At 38.4% G+C, this 23628-nt stretch overlaps 1 protein-coding gene across 2 annotated transcripts in view; it reads right to left on the minus strand.

The window, feature by feature from the left end:
- RAB3C (RAB3C, member RAS oncogene family) overlaps positions 1-23628 on the minus strand; it is a 247839-nt gene that overhangs the window by 7718 nt on the left and 216493 nt on the right. For both annotated transcript variants that reach the window (XM_079144047.1, XM_079144046.1), the window contains exon 4: positions 17725-17849. In XM_079144047.1, coding sequence (XP_079000173.1) covers positions 17725-17849 — 125 coding nt within the window. The remainder of the gene's footprint in view (positions 1-17724; positions 17850-23628) is intronic.

The following is a 23628-nucleotide window of genomic DNA, read 5'->3' on the forward strand; positions in this document are numbered from 1 at the left end:
AAAAGAATTGCTGTCATAAATGAGTGAGAATTTATACTGTCCTTGGTCATTTCTCAGAAGGAAACCTCATGCCATTGAAGAAATCATTCCAGTGACAGACTGAATCCTCCAATAGAAAATATCTTCCCCCTATAACATAAGCCCTTCTTCCTGCAGGCATTTAAGTCTGACCCTTTTGTTCTGACCTCAGTAGAGGCTGAAGAGCAACTGCTTCTTTAGAAGGACACTCTGCTACATGCTAGTGAACGTGAAGAGCACAAATCCCATGCCTCGTGGTTGGTGGCACCAGTCTGGCTTACTGGCACTGTTCTCTATGGTTTGCTCTCAGAAAGTCCTTTGAGCAAAGGAAGCATTGGAGAAGTCTGGCACATTTTCAGACCGATAACCCACAGGATCTTAAAGCCAAAAGCATGTTGCTCACTGAGGTGGCAGGTTCCAGGCTGTCACTCTGGCACATGAAGAGTACTGAAATGTCACAGCATTCTACAGAGAGTCCTTTCTACTTATGATTGCACTGAATTAATGATAATAATCACATTTCCAACAACGAACATTTAACCAACCCCTTCAGCCTCTTTCTCCAGTGCATTCATTAAAACAATCTTATAGGTGACACATAATTAATTTCCACACATCAACAGCTACCCCATGTTGTGAAGTGTCATTTGTTTTCATAAGCTATTCTGCAGGATTTTTGCTTTTATTTATTTATTTATTTTTTTGCTCCAGGAAACTCCTAAACACCAGTTGAAGTTTAAAACCTCACTTTGAAAGAAAAATCACAATTGCTGTTTTTATTTTCTGGAAAATTGCTACTAAAACAATAATGCAGTAAATCATTTTAATTTCTAATTAAAAACCTATGATCTGTTCTTAAGATTCTATTTCCAAATTCCCAAATAAGTTCTTCTATTTCCAGATTCTAGTTGCAGTTCTGAAGTCTTATCTTCCCTTTCCTTTTGGAATCAGATGAACCAGAACTGCAAAGAAAGGTCATTCGGCTGTCTGGTGAGTGACAGTTGGACCAGGAGTGAGCAGCAGGACAAACTGCCATATTAAGCTTGTCCCGTGCTGGGCCCCAGCCTGGAGCAGACTTTATGAGGTGGAGTGGGTAAGGCTTTTGACCCACGTTCCTGAAGAAGGGCCAAAGAAAACTGGCTGAAGTTGGAGAGAAGCAAAAATAGGAACTTAGCCAAAGGTTAGTGTTGCTTAGTAAAAAAAAGTCAAGGAGTTCATTCTCTCATTCCTTTCTTTAGCTAGACAGGACTAAATGGTAGGATTCTGAAACCATACAATGGCTATTCTATATCTTGGACTAATTCTGGCCAATGTAGGGTAGGCTTCTTCCCTGTCCTTCCCCTGATAGACACAAGCTTCACCAACTTCATGTCTGGCTGAGGAAAGCTCAGATTGAGCACTAGAGGAAGAGGCATCTGAGCTTGCTGGGGTCAGGGTTGCACATGCTATATAATTCATCCTTCTCAGTTGAATAAAATCCACAGTCTACAGCTGACATTCCCTTCCTCCTCCATGGACTTCCCCAGCCCAATCTGCCCCAGACCAGGAGCCACCCCTATACCCCGCCTTCAGTCAAGCTCATTCCCTCCTCCTCTGGTGGATGGACTCAACACTTAGCTCTGCCTAAGTGAGTCTCCTTGTGAAGCACATCCTGCATCCTCTTTTCGTTCCCAATTGAGACTCCAAGCTAGAGTCTGTGGTGTGTTACATCTGGCCACAGACCAGACTGTTGAAAATTAAATCTTGGGCCAACTTTAAAAAAATCGCTCCAAGATTTCATCTAACTCCAATTAGAATGACTATTATCAAGAACACAAGCAATAGTAAATGTTGGCATGGATGTGGGGAAAAAGGCACATTTATACATTGCTGGTGGAGTTGCAAATTGGTGCAGCCACTCTGGAAAGGAGTATGGAGATTCCTCAGAAAACTTAGAATGGACCCACCATTTGACCCAGCTATTCCATTCCTCAGTTTATACTCAGAGGACTTAAAACCAGCATACTACAGTGACATAGTCACATCAAAGTTCATAGCTGCTCAATTCACAATAGCTAGATTATGGAACCAACCAAGATGCCCTTCAATTAATGAATGGATAAAGAAACTGTGGTATATATACACAATGGAATATTACTCGGCCAAAAAGAAGAATAAAATTATGGCATTTGCTCGTAAATGGATGAAATTGGAAAATATCATGCTAAGTGAAATAGGCCAAACCCCAAAAAACCAAAGGCCAAATGTTTTCTCTGAATAGTGGATGACAATATATAACGAGGGTGGGTGGCAGGGGGAAGAGAAGAATGAAGGAATTTTGGATGGTGTAGAGGAAAATAGGGTGGGAAGGGGTGGGGGACAGAAAGATAGTAGAATGAAACAGACAGTATTACCCTATGTATATGTATGATTACATGCATGGTGTGAATCTGCATTGTGTTCAACCATAGAAATGAAAAGTTGTACCCTATTAATGTACAATGAATCAAAAGGCAGTCTGTAAAAATTAAAAAAAAAATTAATAAAAAAAAAGAGTGAAGGCAGAGACAAATGCAAAGTTGGGAAACTGAACTCTTGCCTGAAGGGGAAATATCTTTTTGAAGACTGGAAGTCCCTTAAGCTCACTGATATTCACATAACACAGTTAAAAAAAAAAATCAAGATTTCTTCCCATAAACATAGTCAGATTCTGGAGTATCTTTAAATCTTGGAATATTCAATCCTGTGAGCTTGTGATGGCATTCCTGCTCTCTGTAACTGACATACCTCAAGAGGTCATCATTTTTTCTCCATCTGACCACAGTCCTTGTCACTCTCAATTGTCTCTTTGACAAGAAATTCACATGCCAATTGTCAGCGCTCTTTCCACTTACACCTAGGTTTCTTGGTGCTCTCATCATTTTAACAGTGGGAAAATGGAAGCTTCACCAGAAAGGGCTTTTTGTTTGAAGGGAAAGGAGAAAATATTCTATTTCTTTTGTGAAAACGTTCTTCTATGTATTTAATCTAAAAATTGTGTTTGAATTTTATACTTGGCTGCCTTATTCATTTAATTATTTATATTACTCGCCTGTCCCCTTTAGATATTTGAGACTGAAGCCTTCCAGATCTGAGTTCCCTTTCTGCTAGAAGGTCTCCCCTGATGTCTGCAGCCCCAGGGGAAGGGCTACAAACTAATGGGATTTCATTATGATATCCAAGGCATCATGCTATCCAGGGCATTGCTTGCTCTCTTATAGTTCTTCATATATATGGTAGCATATATTTGAAACTTAGTTGCTGTTCTGTATTAGGTGTAAAACACAAACATAAAACCCCAACATTTTAGTCATTTTAAAGTGTACAGTTGAGTGGCTTTTGGTATGCTCACAATGTTGTGTAGCCACTACCACTAATTCCAGAAAGTCCTCATCACTCCAGAAAGAAATTCTATCCATGAAGCCATTGCCACCCTCCATAGTAGGTGTATTTTGTCCCCTAGCTAGATTGTGCATCCCAGGTGGAGTTTTTCATATCCCTGAAAATATTTAACACAGTGCCATGAGCAGATATCCGGCATATGTTGGCTAATTAAAAGATTGGTGACTATTGTCTGGGAGAAGCTGACTGGGTGGGAACGGAGACCTGGAAGGAGAGGGAATCACTTTTTCCTTTGTTCATGGTTATGAAGTGACTAAAGCTGTGAGCAATTTTGTCAGCCACATTATTTCTAGATGGAGTTTACCAAGCATGGAATTCCACAGAATATCATTTTGGTTTTCCCCCGTGGGAAATTCATGATATAAAACAAATTAAACCAGCTCTATTCACCCATGAGAAAAGATACATTTCCAAAAAATTGGAAAAAGTGCAGGGGTGTTACACTTGAATACCTGAACTAACAACTCTAAAAGTGTTGAGAAGTCAAGGTTCTGAGAGACTGGTTTTAATAAAGACATAAGGATCATTTATGATTGGTAGAGTGACTATTTATATGCAGATGGTACTAAGTGTTTTTTGGAAAAGGGTTTGTTCTCTTAAATCGGATTAATAGTCCCTTTGTAATTTCTTAACATTTCAGTAGGCTTTCAATGAGACAAAGAGACAATTTCCAGTCCAATCTATTTATGAATTGTCGACAAAAACATAAAAAATGTTTATTTATATAGGATTAGAAGTTTACAATAACATTTATATGCATTATTAATTAGCATATATTAGAATATAATGTTATCTTTGCTGTGAAGGTGCTGTGAAATAGAGCAAATAGTGTAGTACATTTTCAAGTCTGTGGGGGGGCCCTAATTAATGAGATTTCATTGTGATATCCAAGGATAAGGAATCTTAAATACAACTGACATTTATTGAGTACACAATACATGCAGGGCTATACTAGACACTTTGCATTTATTTCCTAGTCCTGGGACCAGCTCCAGGAAGTAGGTACATTTATAATCCTCCTTTTGCAGTTGGGAAAAGTGGTTGAGTCCCATGTGGCAATGAACTCCAGTCTGACTCTAGAGCCTGCACTCGTAAACTCTGCACCTTCCTAATGTCTACCTTTAAATATTCTGGCTGTGCTCCCTCCAAACACAAAATAATAACTGTTGCCTGCGTGAAAACTTTGTGGGGAGTCTTATCCATCCTGGATAATATGTTTTCAATTTACCAATTCATGAAATCAGAAAATTCCTCTCAAAGTCTACTTCTAGCTCCTCTCAAAGGTAACACAGCCCAGCCCGCCCATCCACAGCAGATGCAGGAAGCAGTGTTAAGCAACACCTGGATGACTTTTCTTCACATGGTGATGAATTCTGGAAATTGTAGCTATTTCATTCCTTCTCTTGATAAAGCTTTTGTTTGGAAAAGGAACTTTCTTTCCAGAAGCAACTGGTTTGTTCGCTGACCTCTCAAAGCAGAGGACAAGATGAGGATGAATATGTTTTTAAACTTTTTTCTTAGAATGACCACTTCTTGTCAAATAAAGTTAATCCATTGCATGCCAGTTAGTGAAAGTTAACGGCAAAAGAGAGAAACAGAAAAGCGTGCTGAGCCTAGATTTAATATGGAAATCTATGCTGATGACTTTCATGGATGAAATACCATAGTTTAGTTATATGTGGAGAGGGATGAGGTGCCTTGAGCACCAAATAGTGTGTATCTTTGGCATCTAGTCTCCAGATAGAGACCAGAAAAAGTCACCAGCCAAGAAAAAAGTTATTAAGTAAATGCTACAAAGTACATGTGATTAGGCATCTGCAGAAGTACCTTAGCCCAAGAAAAAACTAACAGATGACATTCTGGTGAGAATGGGACATTCCCAAAAATCCATAGAGGAACAAGGGTTTCTCCAAAATTTCCAACATATGGGGCAAGAGCTCTCTTTTAGTTGTGATTTAATGAATTTTAAAATTTTAGAGGTGAACTAAAGCAGAGAAGAGAATGGAGCTGATTTGCTTGGAATGAAGGTAAGGAAAGCCAAGGATGTAGAGCATGCACTGCGGCAGGTGGTCCGGGAGAGGAGGGGTGGCTGTACTGAGTTGGCGATCGTGCAGGTTTGCTTTCCACTCCACAGGACAAAGGAGCACTGTCCTTACTCAGAGGCATTTCCTTAATGACATGGGCCTGGCACGTAGTAAGCACTTAATAGAATAGGAAATAAATATATGAACATCATGTGGGTCCTTTGCTGATATCTAGAGCCACTGAGGACCTTATGAAACTGGTTGTCTTTCTTAAAAGTGTTTTTTTTTAAAGGATGATGATTATCTGACAGGAATATGGACAGTCCCTGATTTAACCCTGTTTCCATTTAGGATTTTTTAACTTTACAGATGATGCTTTCACTTTCAGTAGAGCATTCAATAAATCACAAGAGCTATCCAAATAAAAATAGGCTTTGTATTAGATAATTTAACCCAACTGTAAGCTAATGTAAGTGTTCTCAGCATGCTTAAGGTAGGCTAGGCTAAGCTATAGTGTTCAGTAGGCCAGGGGCATGTGATGCATTTAGAATATTTTCAACATAGGATACGTTTATGTGGACATGATGCTATGGTAAGTCAAGGAGCATCTATTATCCCAACTCTGGCAAATAATAACAGGCATTTAAAATTAGAATTCAGTCTCTTGTGAGTTTGGTGAGTGTGATTTGTTCTCTACCGTTCCCAGTACTAATAATTTTACCCCAAGAGAAAGAAACAGTATTAGTCAGTATGTAAAGCTGATGGATGGAACTGGGCCTCGGCCAACTGTATCCACCAAGTATATATTTCCCAATACAGCATGCCAAATAGTTCTTGATATGAGTTCTCTCAATTCCCAACACTTAGTAGATTCAGTTCTATGTAGAAGATGCTGTTCTTATTTCTTATATCTGACTTTAATTTTTGGTAAAATTGATATTAACACTTTTGTGTTGTTTTAAAAAAATCAAATAGAAAAGGAAACCAGGAATTGGGGGTATAGCTTAGTGATCGAGTACTTGCCGAGCATGCATGAAATTCTGGGTTCAATCCTTAGCACTATAAAAGAAAATAGGAAAAAAGAATATCCCCTAAATTGAATTTAGCAGTTCACATAGATCTCAGGTATATGGAACTGGATTCATTTTTAAACATTTCACCAAGCGGTAACTCAATGAATGAAGGGCAACAGAACTAAACAGACATTTCTCAAAAGAAAAAATCCAAATGGTCAACAAATATATGAAAAAATGCTCAACATTCATAGCAATCAGGGAAATTTAAATCAAAACTACTTTGAGGCCAGGTGCAGTTTTGAGGCATGCCTTGGGAGGTTGAGGCAGGGGGATCGAGGATTCAAAGCCAGCTTCAGCAAAGGCGAGGTGCTAAGCAACTCAGTAAGACCCTGTCTCTAAATAAAATACAAAATAGAGCTGGGAATGTGGCTCAGTGGTAGAGTGCCCCTGGGTTCAATCCCTGGTATAACCTTCCCCACTATCCCCTGCAAAAAAAAAAAAAGAAAAAGAAAAGAAAGAAAAAGAAAGAAAAAATAAACTACATTGACATTTCATCTTACTCCAGTTAGAATGGGAATCATCAAGAATACAAGTAATAATAAGTAAATACTGGTAAGGATGTGAAGAAAAAGGTACATTCCTACATTGCTGTTGGGACTGCAAATTAGCACAACCACTTTGGAAAGCAATATGGAGATTCCTCAAAAAACTAGAAATGGAACCATCATATGACTGAACTTCCCTACTCCTAAATACTTATCTAAAAGAACTAAAATCAGCATACAATGGTGATATAGGCACATCAATGTTTATAGCAGCACAATTCACAATAGCCAGGTTTTGGAACTAGCCCAGATGCTCATCAACAGATGAATGGAAAAGAAAGTATATTTACATAATGGAGTGCTATTCACCATAAATGAGAATGAAATGGCATTTGCTGATAAATGGATGGAACTAGAGACTGTTGTGCTAAGTGAAGTAAGCCAGGCTCAGAAAATCAAGGGTAAAATGTCTCTTACATGTGGAAGCTATAGCAAAATAAGGGGAAAAGGGTGGAGCCCATGAAAATAGAAGGGAGATCAGTGACGTAAAGGAAGGGGATCGAATGGGAGGGAGGTGGGACAGGAAAAGAGAGGAATTGTGGAATGAAATCGACCAAACTATGCTATGTGCATATATAAATATGACAGTTAATTTCACATTTATGTATGTCAATTAAAAATAGATAAATAGAAGGAAGATAAGTAGAGAGAGGGGAATAGGGGGAATAAGGGGTGGGAAAGAGGAAATACAGGGTACTGGAGCAAATCACACATGTATGAGTATGTCAAAATGAACCCCACTATTATAATAGTATAACTATAATGCACTAATAAAAACATACAAAAAACATTTTTGCAAAATGGATCTGCAAGTTTCTGACTAGGAAGAGGGCACAGCTTGGAAGATTATCCTAAGACAAGGAGCAAGGTCAGCATTCTTAGTCAAATTCAAGTAGGAAAATCAGGGATGGACAATTTTGCGAGATGGGGCAGAGGCCATGTGAATATGAGGTTGGTTAGAGGATAGGCAGCTTTGATCCACAAAGGTAGGAGTGCAATGGAATCTGGGGAGCTCCTTGGTAAGAAGACATTGCACATTGGCAGCCCTTGAAGCAGCTGGAACCAGGGGAATGGAGATGCCCTGGGGGGTCAAATGTTGGTAGAGAGCTGGATTACTAAGAAGGAGTATAGGAAGGACTACGTGCCTCAGTGAAATTGGGTAAAGAAAGCAATGAGAAAAATATAGATTTACTATGTCTTGTGAGTTAATCCACTGGAGAACCCCGAGCTTAAAAAAGAAGTGCGGTATTCCATTTCAGGGATGCATGGGTGAGCTGCCATGGGCTAGGAGGCCAAACACGTCTCATCCAAACTGAGTCACTTTGGAAACTGAAAGGGGATATGATTATGTTCACACTGGGAAATGAGTATAAACTGGGGCTGTCCTGGGCAATCTGACTTGAGTGGTTACTTTATTCAGAAGGAGCAGACACTTTCTGAGGAATGGATTTCAGCTGCCAGTAAAGAGAATAGAGATCTATCATGTTATAAGATGCAGCTGAAGAGTTACTAGGACTTGGGGGACTCAAGGGAGATAAGGACCAGAAGGAAGTGTGCTTTTGGTTTATTTTATCCCTCCTGGGAATACTTAGCCCAATAGAATATGAGCCAGGAGAAAAATGGTAGGTTAGCTGTACTGCTCCATAGACCATGTGTGCAGCCAGGTACTTAGAATATTTAAATAGCATCGCTGCGCCTCCCTGCTGAATCCAGAAGTTGGCAATCCCCATTCTTTCATAAACACTGCAATTAGGATTTAAATAAATCTTTAGAAACTGCTGAAGAATCGAGTCAGTGAAAATTTAGAGCAGGTGGTTTGAGTTTTAAAAATAGGCTTCAGGGCAATGCTATCCTCATTCAAATTGCTGACTCCTCAACCTGGCTTCCTTACAGAATTGTTTTTGCTGGGGCAAGAAGAAAACAATAAAAAAAAAAAAAAAAAATACTGAAGGGAAGAAACATTATCCTTCATTAAACTCAGATAGCTGCAGGCAGTGTTGCGGGTCTGAGCTTAAGAGGAAAGCTTGAAAATGGGCAAGGTGGGAGCAGGTCCACCACTGGGGCTGCTTGTGGTCCTCTGGCTTCCATGTCCCAACTAACTAAATGGCCCTTGACAAGCCAAATTCACTCTCTAATGACAGGCTGAAGTCCATGAAACGAGATTAGTAAACAAATGCGTGCACTGCCAAACTATTAAACCAGCGGCAGTTTTTTGCTTAAGAGGTTAACTATGCAGACAAAGATAGCTTTGCCAGCCAGTTCTTGTGATTTGCTTTACTTGTTCAAAAAAATGAACTTAATGGGGGCAAATTTTAAAAACCTAATTTAATTTCATAGAAAAGAAATTAAAAAGCGACCATTTGCACTATGAACACACAAAGTCCTCTCCTTGCTAAGAACTTCCACGCTTCCATTGTCTCCCTGCCCTCTGTGGATTCACGCTTATCAAATCATTTAGACGGTAATTCACTGTCATCTTTAAAAGTACGGATTTCAGAATTTGAGTGCTTAGGTTTAAGGTTTTGTTTTCTAGGTATTGTTTCATTTGTCCTTGTGGCTCTCCTTCAAATATCTTCATCCTCCTGACTCTCCATCCTCTGCCTCTACTGGATGTCTTCTGTTCTGCATGTGAACATGTTGATTTTACTCCCAAATTGTCCCTCATGGTGGCTTCAATCAATTTCTCATGCCAGACACCTGGGGTCATCTTTTGTGCCTCCATCTCCTCAGACTCCAGGATCTAGATGGTCACCAAGTATTATTAGTTCTGCTACCTAAATAGTGTGAAAAACCTCTCTCACTCATATTTTCATTGCCTCTGCTTAGTTTAGGCACATGGTCCTCCACTTCAACACCATCAGTCCAGCCATGGTGACATCCTAAATCTGGGGTTTTCAGCTCTGATTTCATAATATTAGAACAACCTGAGGAGCTAAAAACACTCGTTTTTGTGCCCCAGCTTCAGAGACTCTGATTTACCTGGTACATACGAGGTGTGTGTATGTTGTGTTCGTGTGTGTGTGTGTGTGTGTGTGTGTGTCCTGGTGTGATTTTTAAAGTGCTCCACAGGGAGTTCTAATGGATTGTCCAGACTGAGAACCCCCAGTTTGGGCCCTCAGTGCATCTCACATGTTTGCATTTGCCTCATGTTGAACCCCAGGCTTCCCATTCTTTCCCTCCAATCCATCCTCTAAGAGTGGGTCTCAAAAATTTTTGACTGCACAATCCTTACATTAAAAAAAAAAAAAAGGATTCAGCAGCACTCTAATATATGAATACTGGTTTTATAATGTGTACATAATGTAATATGGGACTAACAAAACATACCCAATAACTGAAAAAAGAAGTTAATATACTAATAATATTTTCTTTCTGTACTTTGCTGTTAAATGCCCAAATTCTGGGAACGTTGTCATGTTAAAAGGTCTAAAATGAAATCCAATCTTGACACTCCACTGCTTAAAATTTGATGCTGGATCCTCAGCATGTATAAAACATGTTCAAGTTCTTCAGCCCTGCAAACAAGGCTCCCCATGATATGCCAATTTTTCTGAGCTCAGATTTCTCCATAGTGCCGTTTCTTCTGCAGAGAGGGGCCGTCACCTGTTTGTCCATCTAGGAAAATCTTGTGCTCTCAGGCTGGGGTTGTAGCTCAGTGTTAGAGCACTTGCCTAGCATGTGTGAAGCACTGGGTTTGATTCTCAGCACTGCATATAAATAAATAAAACAAAGGTCCATTGATGACTAAAAAATATTTTTTAAAAATCATATGCTCCCTACTGTCATGTATATCTAAAAATAACAATAAAAACTCCTATGCATTCTTCAAGAACTGGCTGAAATACTCTTTACTCAGTGTGACCTCTGTCAGAACCTCAAAACAGTCAGATGGATGTCCTTCAGCTCCTCTAACATGAGTCTGTACTATTGTAGCACTACATACAGACTTTTTAGAAGTCTTTGTTTATGTGTCCCCTCGCTACACTAGAATCTTCTTGAGGGGCAGGACTTTGGACTTATTGATCCCTTAGTCTCAGTGCCTGATAGATAGCTCATGCTCAATAATATTTATGAAAGAATGAATAGATGAATGAATAAGTGAGCAAATGAATAAAATATTGTAATGTATTCCTGAATTCTGCTTTGAAGCGTCTATCTCCTGTCTCCATAAACAATCAAACAAACTCCTGGAAGATTGTGGAATCCAAGAACAGAGTTTCAATAGGCTTACAAGCTACATATGACCACTCCTTCCTCCACCCCACTGAAGTTTGGGAAGAGAGTTTTGGCTCATTTATTTTTAGCTCAGTGGAATTTTATACAATTTCAAATGGACTTTCTAAATTCTCATTGGGCTCACTAATGATGATACAAGCTTACATTTCTTTCCTCATCCTCAAAGGCCTTCTGAAAAATATGTGTACCCATTAGCCACATGGGGTTGAGACTAGAGAGCATGGATAGGTGGCATAAAGCTGTCTAAAAGTCCAGCTCCTGAACCAAGTACAGCTTCCTTCTGCTGGTTGTTTAGGCTAATGTGCCCCTCGATCTTTTCCGCCTGGGATAAGTGATTCTCAATCATTTCTACACAATGAAGTAACTTAGGACTTAAAAAAAAAATACTAATGAGTAGGAACCATCCCAAAAATTCTGAGTTAATTGACTTGGGATGCAGTTTGGGTGCTAGTATTCCTAAAAACTTTTGGAGTCATTAAAATGTGCAGCCAAGGTCAAGAACTTTTCCTCTAGATCCAATCTTTCTTCTAGATTTGTTTTCCTGCCTGTGACTTGGTCTTGCCTGATCTGAATTTTCTGAGAGGTAAGCAAAGTCCCCTCCATGTTCCAAGGCCTACTACCTATGACTTCTACATCTCTGCTGACTTCAATCTCAGGGCAGTCTGGTGTGGCTCTCAACAACAGAAAAAGACAAGATTGCACATTTTATAATGCCTGAATTTTTAGTTATTTAAAAGAGAACTTCCTTAAGTAGTCCTACTGCTTCCCTAAAACAATGCTTTAAAAGCACTACGAAATTGTTGTACAATTTAGTGCTAAACATTTCAGTGTAATTTTTAAAGGCCCATAGAGTGAGGCACCAAGAATTTCCAGAGGATTCTTAAAAAGCACAAGGATGGGTGGCTAAGGAGTTTTTAGTTTCTTAGTTTGGAAAATTCCAAAAAGCTGGGCACATTTCAAAAAGAAAAAGCATGTATTTGAGTAATGTTGCATTAAGATAATTTATCCATGAGAACAATTCCATTTTCTGGACTCTCACTGGATCATGAAAATCACTGGAAGATTGAAGAGTACATAAACAGAGTTTAGATAGGTTTCCCAGGTACATATAAACTTAACTTCCTTCTAGACTTTTAAGATAGAAAACTAAATTCAGTTAAGACCAATTCTGTACCTCAGTGTTGTGCCAGGGTTATGATACCTGAAGTGGAGCTTAGTGATTGGGAAGGGTAAGCTTACTATTGTCATTTTACATACCGGAAAATGTATACTTTGCCTGAATTGGTCAGACCATATGGATCCAAGTTCAGGGTTCCTATGACCACGTGATTTCACGTTGTACTTATTAGCCTTCTCTCTCTTCCAGGTTTGGCAATGAGAGAAAAGAGTGGTTTATGCTTAAAGATTCATAGAAACAAATTTGAGAATCCCAGGTTCAGAGTTTCCCAATCAGGTACCCTGGGGTCACTCAGTAGCAATCAGAATCATGGTTACTGAAATCAAGAAGATAGATTTTCCTATCTGGATTATAATGATGTTTCTTTCACTTCAATGGTCTTTTCTCCAAGAGTGGGGCCAGGGCATATAAGGCAGCATGGTCAATAGTCTCAAACTCTTATTCTTGATGGATCCAAACCCTCTCTAGGATCTGCCTCCCAAGATTTTTCTGAACTCTTTGGAAAGTAATTACTTATTCTGCCTGCATCACCTGTTACCTCCAGAGATAACTGGGTTTCATTAGTGTATTGGTATGGAAAAAGAGTATCCATTTTCATTGTCTTAGGTTTACCTCTTACTATTTCAAGACACTTCTTGAAGGAATTGTTTAATGAAACCAATCTTTATCAAATCAGCATGTTTCAGAGTTTGTAGACATAGAGTGTGTCTTTTTTCAGTCTTTATATTCCTAAAATTAGAAGCAACTGTCCTCTCATAGAAATTCATACTCCTCCTCCATCCTTCAAGATATACATGCTGTTGCTCTCCAACCTTGTTTAATTTATGCATTCATGATATTTGAGAGAATTTCTGACATATAAATCGCATTTTAAGCTCCACAAAAGAGAAGACATGTGTTATGACTATTCATCATCATTATATAGGAGTTTAAAAGATATTTGTCAGATGATTACTCAAAACAAAAACGTCACTAAATATGAAAAGAAGGGGAGGAAAATTGTTCAGCTTGGAAAGATGACAAAGTGTAGGAATATTTTGTGACTTTTAGAAATCCTCATGGGGTCTCTGCACGGAACAAGGAAGAATGTTGCAGGGTTGAATAGGAATTTAGTAATACATCCATATGGCATGACAATCATTTGGAGAGGAATTGGGAATATCACTTTCTATTTTCTTTAGCAAGAAATATTAGTATAAATTTAAAAACATATCAAAACGGACTCCTTACAAGTTGATAATAAAAATAATCACTTCTTTTCCAAAAGTAATTTTAATTTATCCACAGTCTTTGTTTCTCTGATTATATTTCTGGGAAACTTAGGACTTTCTGTTCTTTCACAGCTAAGAATTCTTTCCTTATGACTTCAAGGCAATATAGATCCCTTTCCCTCCATAAATTTCTTTTTTCATTCTCTTCCCCAGGTAAATTACTTCTACTTTAAGACAATCTTTATCTTTAATTACATGTCCCACTTTTCTCATTTAACATTTAGTAGTTTTATACTTACAAAGTTTTTTATACTTACAAAGTAGTTTTATACTTAAATGTTGAGATTGTACATATGTAATTGTCATATTATAAATTCAATATAAATAACATGACATTCTTACATGTTGTTATAGAGTATAAGCCTGTAGACTTAATGTTGAAAACATGCAAGGGAAGAATAGTGTTATCTATAGGACAATGTTGAGCTCTGGCAGCAATTTACTATACTCTATAATTATGCCCTGCCATGGAAGTCAGTGTGCTAAAAATTTGGTATTGTATGAATGTTACAAAAGTATTTGCTAAAAAGTGTAGATTCCTAGACTTTGACTTCAAAACCTCTTATGCAACAGGTCCAAGTTGGGGTGGATGAGGGTGCAATTGATGCAGTTGCAGATGAGTAGCCAACCACCCCAAATCATAAGTTTTGAATATATATAGAGCTGGCAGGTGGACAGAAGAAGCTGAGGTTAGATCCTGAGGTCAGTACTGGGACACAATTTGGCAGTCATTAACAAGTAGATGGAATTAAAATCTTGCAATGAATGGGAATATACAAGGGAGGGTATAGAGGTTGAAAAGTGGGATCCACGGATGGAAAACCAAAGTACAAGCGAGAGAAGGAGGAGTCTACCAAGGAGACAGAACACATGGCTGGAGGGATTATGGAGAATGAAGAGCACCATGCCATAGAAACCAAAGTGTTGTAAAGAAGGGTTGCTTGTCAGAATCAAATGAAACAAAATGGCTAGCAGAGGGAAGGCCAGGAAAAAATGCTCCTTGTCCATATAGTCTGTCACCCTCACTATAATGATTTCTGGAAGATAGGGTTACTTGTCATTATAGTCTCAGGACCTGCAATATTGCAACACTTAATAAATGTTTGGTGAACAAAATTAAATTGGCAAGGGCATTGGCCCTACAAGAAATTTAAAGATCTCAGCTACAACTTGTTTCCACCAGAAACTCTCATTAGGATGAGAAAATGTTGTATGGATATAACCACTCATAATGGAGAATTATTGTAACCCAGTCAATAAACCAGTTATTTTGAGCCATCTGCCAAGATGTGGTAATGACCTTTAAAAAAATGATGCCTAACTCTGTGCATGTATGACGGTGCTCTAGAGAGACAATTTTTACCAGTAATTTAAAAAAAAAATAAAGTTCTTTAAAACCTTTACATTTAGATTCTGGGTGTTATTGTCCTCCATCCCTAAAATAAATGATCTCTCCTGATCATTTATAGATGCATGTGTAATCATGAGGACAGCAAACCACACTGAAGGAGGTAAATGACTCTCCAAGAATGCACATGTGTTGGTTGCTATGACAACTGCTGTTTTTTTTTTTTTTTATTGAATAGAGAGCAAAAAAATCAATTAGAAACCATTGGAAGAAATTGAACAGAAAGATAAAACAATTCAAAGTAATTCTGCCTCACATTTTGGAAACTTTTTCACATCTGTGCAGTGAATGAAGAGGGTACATGGGGGTGGCAGCTGGTGTTCTAGGGAAAGTCATGCTTCCGATGTATTTTCACCAACCTCACACTCCTTCCAAACCTGATCTCAGCACCCAAGTACTGTGTTACCATGGAAAATATTTGACTTATTACCTTGCTCTTGGCAGAAATGACATGGAACAATGTTTGATCTATCTTTCTTGTAACCAAGCAGTTTCAGGCTTATTTACAGAGACAGATTATGTCTGTGTAGCGCTTTCTTTCTCTGCATGGCCTATACTTGGGTAGTCAAGAAAATACAAGGAGGGAAGAGATGGTCCTGAGGAAGTCCCTCTGCCAATGCTCTTCCAGGTTTCCTTGCTCCTTTTCCTTGGGGATCTACTATTCTCTATTCCCATCTTCCTGAGGTACTAAGAAAGGTTGCAAGTTTATGGACTCCTCCTAAAATATTGTTAAGTTGATAGAAAAGGAGAGACTATTATGGGACCAGAATTCAGCTGTGGGACTTTTTCATAAGTGGCTCTAAGAATGTTTGGCAGAGGTTCTTACGGTTATGCACTGATAAGTTTTAAAGTAATGAGCCCGTTGATCTCATGAGGAAATTGCCAAGCTCTCAGAGTAAACTGTACTTAGCTCCATTCTGAGATTACCAAGGGATGGACTGATCCATTCTGAGGGTCTCTGCTTTGCCTGACTGTACTGCAACCAAAGCAGACTAATTCAGATCACCCACTTTATGGCAATATTTTGTTATATTGTAGGTTGAGACTCCCTTCAGGGATCTGCTTGGGAGTTGAGATCATCATTACAAAACAGAAAGAGTAAGACAGAGAATGGAGTGAATCTCATCTAGTGAAGGTAAATATAGTTTGTGAAAACTTGTTTCTTCCTCTCTCCCCACTTTCCCATCTGCAGGCATTGGGTTAGCAGATTGAATCTATTTCTTACTGCAGGTCCTGGGCAAAAAGGTTGGAAAGTTTGACTCTACTCTGATAAGAATCCCTCAACATTCTCTATGTTCCTCAGAATAATGATGGGAACAAAATTCCAGCTCTCAGACCACAACTCCTGCAATTTTACAACAGGTTCTAACTTTTCTACTCGTTCTTTCAACTTAGCTCCTCTTAATGTTTGCGTGCCACAGTGTCCTTCAAACATAATGCATCTTCTTCTGGGGCAGTTTCTAAGTGCTGTCTCCATGCCTTGCCATTTAGTCCGCATGATCTCCATTTTGTCTCATTACTCATCTTCCTAGAGGCACTGCCCATCTCCACCTGCTCTCCCAGTAGTGTCTGCTCCTCGCCTGCCCACTGTCCTCCTCCGTCCCTGAACCCCCTCATGGCAATGCTCTCTCCCTGTGTCTGCTTCCCTCTTTCTGGACCTTTCCTTTGGGCATCTGCCTTTCAGGTCATCATCTCTTCATTGACCTGTTATGGTTGTCCTGTTACTTCTTGTATGTCTAGTCTCCCCGCTTGCTTGGCAGCAATGAGCACAGGGACTGTAGATCATATTTATTTGTATTCCCCAAGATGTCTGGCACAAAGGCAGACATAAAACATTTAATAAAAAATGTCTTGAATTAACCAGTCATTAGTCACTCCTTTACACAGAAACTCTACCCTCCTTACCCCAGTATGCTTCCCTTCAGATACAAGATGTTGTGTTTGAAATGGCCTTGTTATTTCTAAAACACTCACGTATGTGTCTAAATGAGGCTCACATATCATTTCAGCTGAGGTTATCTATAAGGGCTTGGTTAAGTAGGCACAGGTTATGAGACCCATTCTTGAGAGATGAGAAACTTGAGCCTTAAAATGGTTTGTAATGGTAACATGACTTATCAATGATGTCCACAGAACCGGAATCTAGGACATGATGTATTTCTTAGCATTACCATACCCCATCAGAAATGAGAACAACAATAAGTACACAATAAAATGCTTACCCAAAGCAAAATGATGTGTATGGAGAAACAACCCCCTGCAAAATAGTGGGAAAGGCACAATCCATGTTTCTCACAGAATAAGAGTGAGAAACCTTGAGCTAAGACCAAATTCTGAATATCAGCTTTGCCTCTGTAATTGTGCTTGAATTTGATCGATAGCACAGCAAGTAGGAGGAAAGGTACAAATCACGTTCAGAATGTGAACTGCTTTCCAGTCTGTTGACAAACTTTTCAGGAACGTCACCCTGCTGTTTAGCTGGAACTCTGTTTAGTGTTACACATAATTACCAAGTTCTCTTCTTGTTAATTTGCTAATTTGTTTCTTACCAAGTTGTTCTCCTAAATGTTGGCCTCTCTCGGTTGAGATGACCCGCTCATCTTCCATGTCACATTTGTTCCCAACCAGGATAACCTGGGCATTGTCCCAAGAGTATGTTTTGATTTGAGTTGACCTGAAAGAAAAATAACAAGCACAAAATGATCAGAGGAAAGGAGAGCAACATAAAATGAAGGGGGAGAGATCTATCCCAAGATGATCATAATAGCAAAAAGTAAAGCTCAAATGCCTGACATTTAGAATTAAGTAGTTTGTTACAATCTTGCCCTTAATATTCTCACCAGGGATGGTTAGAGTCAAAACTCAAGGCAGCAGGCTGGTGTATTGCTCAGTGATAGAGTACATGCTCAGCTAAGACAAGACCCTGAGCTTAATCCCCAGCACCATGAAACAACAAATCAGAAGAACAGTGGTATTATACCAAGACTTATTTTGTGTTTGATGAAATTAGTATGCTTCTCCACCTGTTCTGTCACTGCTTTATGTAATGCCTTTATAGCTAGGGCATCTAACCACCATGGTGGGCAAACGATGTGCCCAATTTTAGCAGTAATATATCTCAAGAGACCTCTCAATTCCAAGTAAATGGAGATGGTTACTCATCCTATTTACAGCCCCTTATACAAAAACATCATTTCTCCTTCTTTCTATAGCAACTTAAAGAACTAAGGCAATCGAGGCTTAGGAAATCCAGCATAAGTTAAAAAAAAAAAAAAAAAAAAAAAACAAAAGAAATCATAAGAACTGATCAATACTGAGGCCTTTTATTTGTAAGAGAAAAATGCCAGTTTAATTAATATTAAAATAGCAATGCAATGGGCTAGCATTTTAAGTTACTGTAAATAAGACATCTGGAATTCAGAATAAGGCTCCCATATAGATCATGTCACAAATAGAAAAATTTTGATTTTGAAACTTAGGTAATGATCTTTGTTGTTTTCACTGGCAGATGTTGTAAATATATTATATATATTACATTAATTTAATCCTTAGAATAACTCACGGGGGATGCTATCCCCATTTCACAGATGAGGAACGTGTGGCAGAGGGGATAAATCACTTGCCCAAGATCACACAGCTAGTGCCGTGGCAGACCTGGGAATCACACCCAAGCAATGTGGTTCTCACACCTGTGCTCTTACAAATGTGTCCATATGACTCATCAGATGTTTGAAAAATATAGTGGTAGTGTGTTGGCCATCCACAGAAGAAGCCCTGCATTAATCCTCCCTCTTTGTTACCTGAAAACAACAGGATGAGATAGGTGGGTGAAACACATTGTCCAGTGGGTAGGTAGCCAGGAGGGAGATCCCAGAATGTTGAAAAGCTAAACAAATGACTAAAGTTTGAAGGAATAGACTTTTAAAGTGTCAAAAAGAGCAGTCTGGGAATGGTCTTACAACAATCACTAAGTCTTTCTGGCTGAACAGAAAAGAGTGATGAACTGTTCTCAACGTGAAGAGAGAATAAAAAAGTAAATGGCTTTGAACTGCAGCTGGAGAGCTTTCAAGGAGATGTGATCATGGTTTCTCCTCCAGAGAAGAAAGGAAAGCGCTAAGAGGCAGAGGAGGTTTTATTTCAGAAGCCCCTGAACCAAGCACAAGCTTCCAAATGAAATTAATAGATTCTTGATTCCACCTGGATATCTCAGAGGCAAAGCATATTTTATCAAGTATCTAGAAGAAATAACCTTTCCAACCCTTTTTTAAAAAAAATTGGTTCTTTTTAGTTACACATGACAGTAGAATTCATTTTGATATAATTGTACAAGCATGGAATATATCTTATTCTAGTAAGGACCCCATTCTTTTTTTGGCGGGAGGGAGTACCGGGGATTGAGCTCAGAGGCACTCTACTACTGAGCCATATCCCCAACCATAAAATATGAAAGTATTTTATTTAGAGGCAGGGTCTCACTAAGTTGTTTAGCGCCTTGCTTGTGCTGAGGCTGGCTTTGAACTTGTGATCAATCCTCCTGCCTCAGCCTCCCAAGCCGCTGAGATTACAGACATGAGCCACCTTGCTCAGCAGGACCCCGTTCTTATAGACGAACATGATGGTGGGATTCGCTATGGTGTATTCATTTAAGTACACAGGAAAATTGTTTCAGATTCATTCCACTGTCTTTCCTTTTCTTATTTCCCTTCCCTTTCCTTCCCTCCCCTTTGTATGTATTCTTCCCCTCTCCCCGCTTAATGTGTGTTAGCTTCCACTTATCAGTGGAAACATTTTACCTTTGTTTTTTTGAGACTGCTTATTTTACTTAGCATGATAGTCTCCATGACTTTCTAATTCTGATACCTGAGTTAATGGTATATTCCTTTAGCAGCAGTTTGATTTGGTCTGTGACCATGAACTAGAGAAATAAAGACAAAAATTCTAAACTCTGCTTTTTCTTCACCACATCTTATGCTGTGGAGTATATAAAAAATGATGACTTCATAGTGAATTGAGGTGTAAAAAATGTCTCATGCCTAGATGCACTGCAAATCTCAAATGTTAATATATTTTACAAAGGAAGTCCAAAGCATCTTTCGGAGGATATGAAAATGGATTAGATTTCATTAGATAATTTTTAAAAGTTATCCTTCTGCTTCTCTAGCTCTTGCAAACCAAGAGCTAGCCAATAGTTAGAAAGGCCCCAGGTAGAGTTCTTATGTTAATGGAGAAAGTTCCAACACTGCCAACACAGCTAGAAAACATGACTATATAAGATTAGTGGTATGGGGTTCAGAGGAGGGTGTCATAACTGTGAAAAGGAGTGGGGGCTAGGATGTAAATAACAGGGCTTCTGGAGTCTCCTGAGAACAAATGCTTCCTTGAGGCAAATTAGCACTTCTCTAACCTGGCAACACCAACCTACCACAGCCTTTGACTGCAAAAATTTAACCAAGGATGTACCCTGGATAAGGTCAAGGAAGGGCAGAACTCAGCACCCACTAGCTGACTGTGTCCGTTAACCCACAAACAGGATGGCTGCTTCTACCATTAAACACATCTGAGTAGCTCAGTTCTGCTGACACAATAACCCACGGAAGCTTGGGCTATTACTACAGATCATCCACTTATGTATATGCAACATTCTCCATTCCTTAACACCTAATAAAAATATATGAAAATAAGAACATACTTTTTCTTTAGCCATGAGGTTATAAGAATAACCTACCATTTGTTCTTTTGTGTGTGTGTGTGTGGTGTTGGGGATTGAACTCAGGGCTTTGCGTTTGCAAGGCAAGCACGCTACCAACTGAGCTATATCCCCAGCCCCTACCATTTGTTCTTAATCAATATTTTAACATAACCACCTTTAAGTTCTAAATGCCAAGAAAAAATATAAATATTTTCTACAATGACCACAGTATTATAGAGAATCATTATCTTGAAAGCTTAGAAAGTCAATGGAGTCTAATTTTCTTTTTTCATTTTCTAATTTTCTTTTTTAATGAAATAAAAATTGTTTTCTGGGGCATTTGTGCAGAGGTGACCAAAGATTGATTTGCCATCAGAGTTGGTTGATCTTCTGATGGAAATCAGGGTTGTAAATGCTTGATGTTTGGCTTTGGTTTTTTGATTGCTCTGGACTTCCCAACATTTTTATCCATCAGCAGAGCAGGGAAGGTTGCTTTAGGCATAGCAAGAAGTAGTCAGAACAATGTAGCCTAAGATGTCATAAATAACAAGATAAAAATTCTTTTATAATGGCTATGATTGAAAAGTTGTGGCAAATTAAACTATAGTATAACAACAGGCCTGCTTGACACATTTGTTAGTCACTTTAGCTTCTTATTGTTTTGAGAAATTTCTTTAATGTATTCTGAAGAATTTAACACTTTATTTATTTATTTACTTTTATTGGCCTTTAGTTGCTTTGCTTAGTGTTTGATAGATAATCATGTTACACCTATCTCAACAATAAAATTTAGCATACTTTATCTGCTTGTGGGTATTTTCCATTCTTAGGTCCTGCAGAGAGTTAGGTCGTTGGTTAGCAAGAAAATATGAAGGTATGGTTATTAATACAAATTATTCATATCACTATTATCAAATTTATACCCCTTCCTGCAAACACAATAACTCTCTAATTATGTGACAACTGCATTACCCAGTTGAGGTAACGACAATTTAAACACCTGTGACCAATTTGGTGCACAGGCAGGTAATGATCCACTACTACATGGTGACTGCAATAAACTACAAGTGACAAAACACCTCCCAATGTCAGAACTGTTATAAGAACGATTGTGTGTCTTTGGGTCTGTAAAATGCGATTTTGTGCTTGGTATTTTTCTTCTGTATGATAGGTTGATATAGGGGCTCAGGTTATTCCCTTAACTCAGGAAAACTTTGAAGATGAGGAAATATGAGTCTCAGGAGCAGAGTAAGATCCAGAGGTGTGCATATTTCATCTGCATTATACTGTGAATTTAGGTCAGAGGAATGTTGGGGGTAATAATCCAATTCCCATTTCTTCCACTTCAGAATCATAACAACTTATTCACCTCGTTTTAGAAACTGATATAATTCTGAGCACCTGTATTTTCACCTATAAAATGAAGTTGGCACATTTTGTTTTACTTACTCTGGGGCTGTTGCAGGACAAATATGGTTTTAGGTAAGGCTACACTGTACTTTTCAAACTTCTAAATATTCCCTTATAAATAGAACACATTATTAGTCCCATCTTGGACAGACAGATGCTCCTCTTCCCAAATCCAGTTCATCTTTTCTAATTCCTATAATATGGTAATTAGAATTTTTTCAATGAAAAACCTCAAATTTTATTTTCAGTTCATATCTCCAGGCTGAGGTTCTGTGTAAGGAATTTTTTTTGCCATGCAGGGGATTGAACCCAGAGCCTTGCACATACTAAGAACATGTTCTACCACAGAGCTACACACTCAGCTGCTACATAAGTATATTTAGAACTGGGAGTACATGTTCTTCCTCTGTTATGTCTATCAGGACTACAATACATATTTGTTGAAAAAAGTCTCCTTTCATGCGGTATTTATATGTATTTACTTTTTTGGCCATTTGATGTATTTTATAAAACTTATTATTTGGGAAATGAGTTTCCAATCACCTAATTAGAGGGACTGTATAATTTCTTTGTTGGGTAGAGATCCACATTTAAAGGCAGTGACTGTCATCAAATAATATACATGTGAAAAGATGATTTATTTCCGAGTCATTGCAAAAGATCCTTTGGGATTTACTGTTAATCTCAACAAGATTAATGGAATCAGCAGCTCTGTGCTAGTCACCATGGTTACTGTGCAAATTGCAGTTAACTCAGTCCTTACCAGTACCAGACGAAAGCTACTAAAATATCCATTATTTATTTGCCATTTAGCTAAAACAAAACAAAATAAAACAAAAGCACCCTTGAACCTTCTCTCAATATTTATATATAACCCTGAAAGAGAGAAAAGGAAAGCATAATTACCCCCATTTCAGTTATTGTCACATATGAAAGCAGAATCTCAAAAAAGCTGAAACTGGCATAGGGAGATGAAAAGAGGTTTTGATATTTTACTAATTTTGCATATAACTAACTGAACTCTGCATGGAATAAAATAATTTAAGTCTGGAAAGCTGTAAAAAACAAACCAAATTCCTACAATATATCTAATCCTTCTCTCCTGTTCTGGGTATGTACGTAATTTCCTACAAATTCAATGTCTTCTCATACAGAATTATGGGATCTTTTTAGTCATAATGTTCTGAAGAACAGTCTACAAAACATACTTCAGTGATCCAGAAAAGTAATTGTGTCCCGTGGTCTGATTTAGGCTATATGTGGGAAAAGTGAGGAATCGGACTGCTAGCTTTTTCTCATTCAGTGAAGCGCAGACAGATCTTAGAAGCAGACTCTTATCATACTGTGAGCTAAT

Source organism: Sciurus vulgaris, assembly GCF_902686455.1.
Source record: "Sciurus vulgaris genome assembly, chromosome: 6".
NCBI lineage: Eukaryota > Metazoa > Chordata > Mammalia > Rodentia > Sciuridae > Sciurus > Sciurus vulgaris.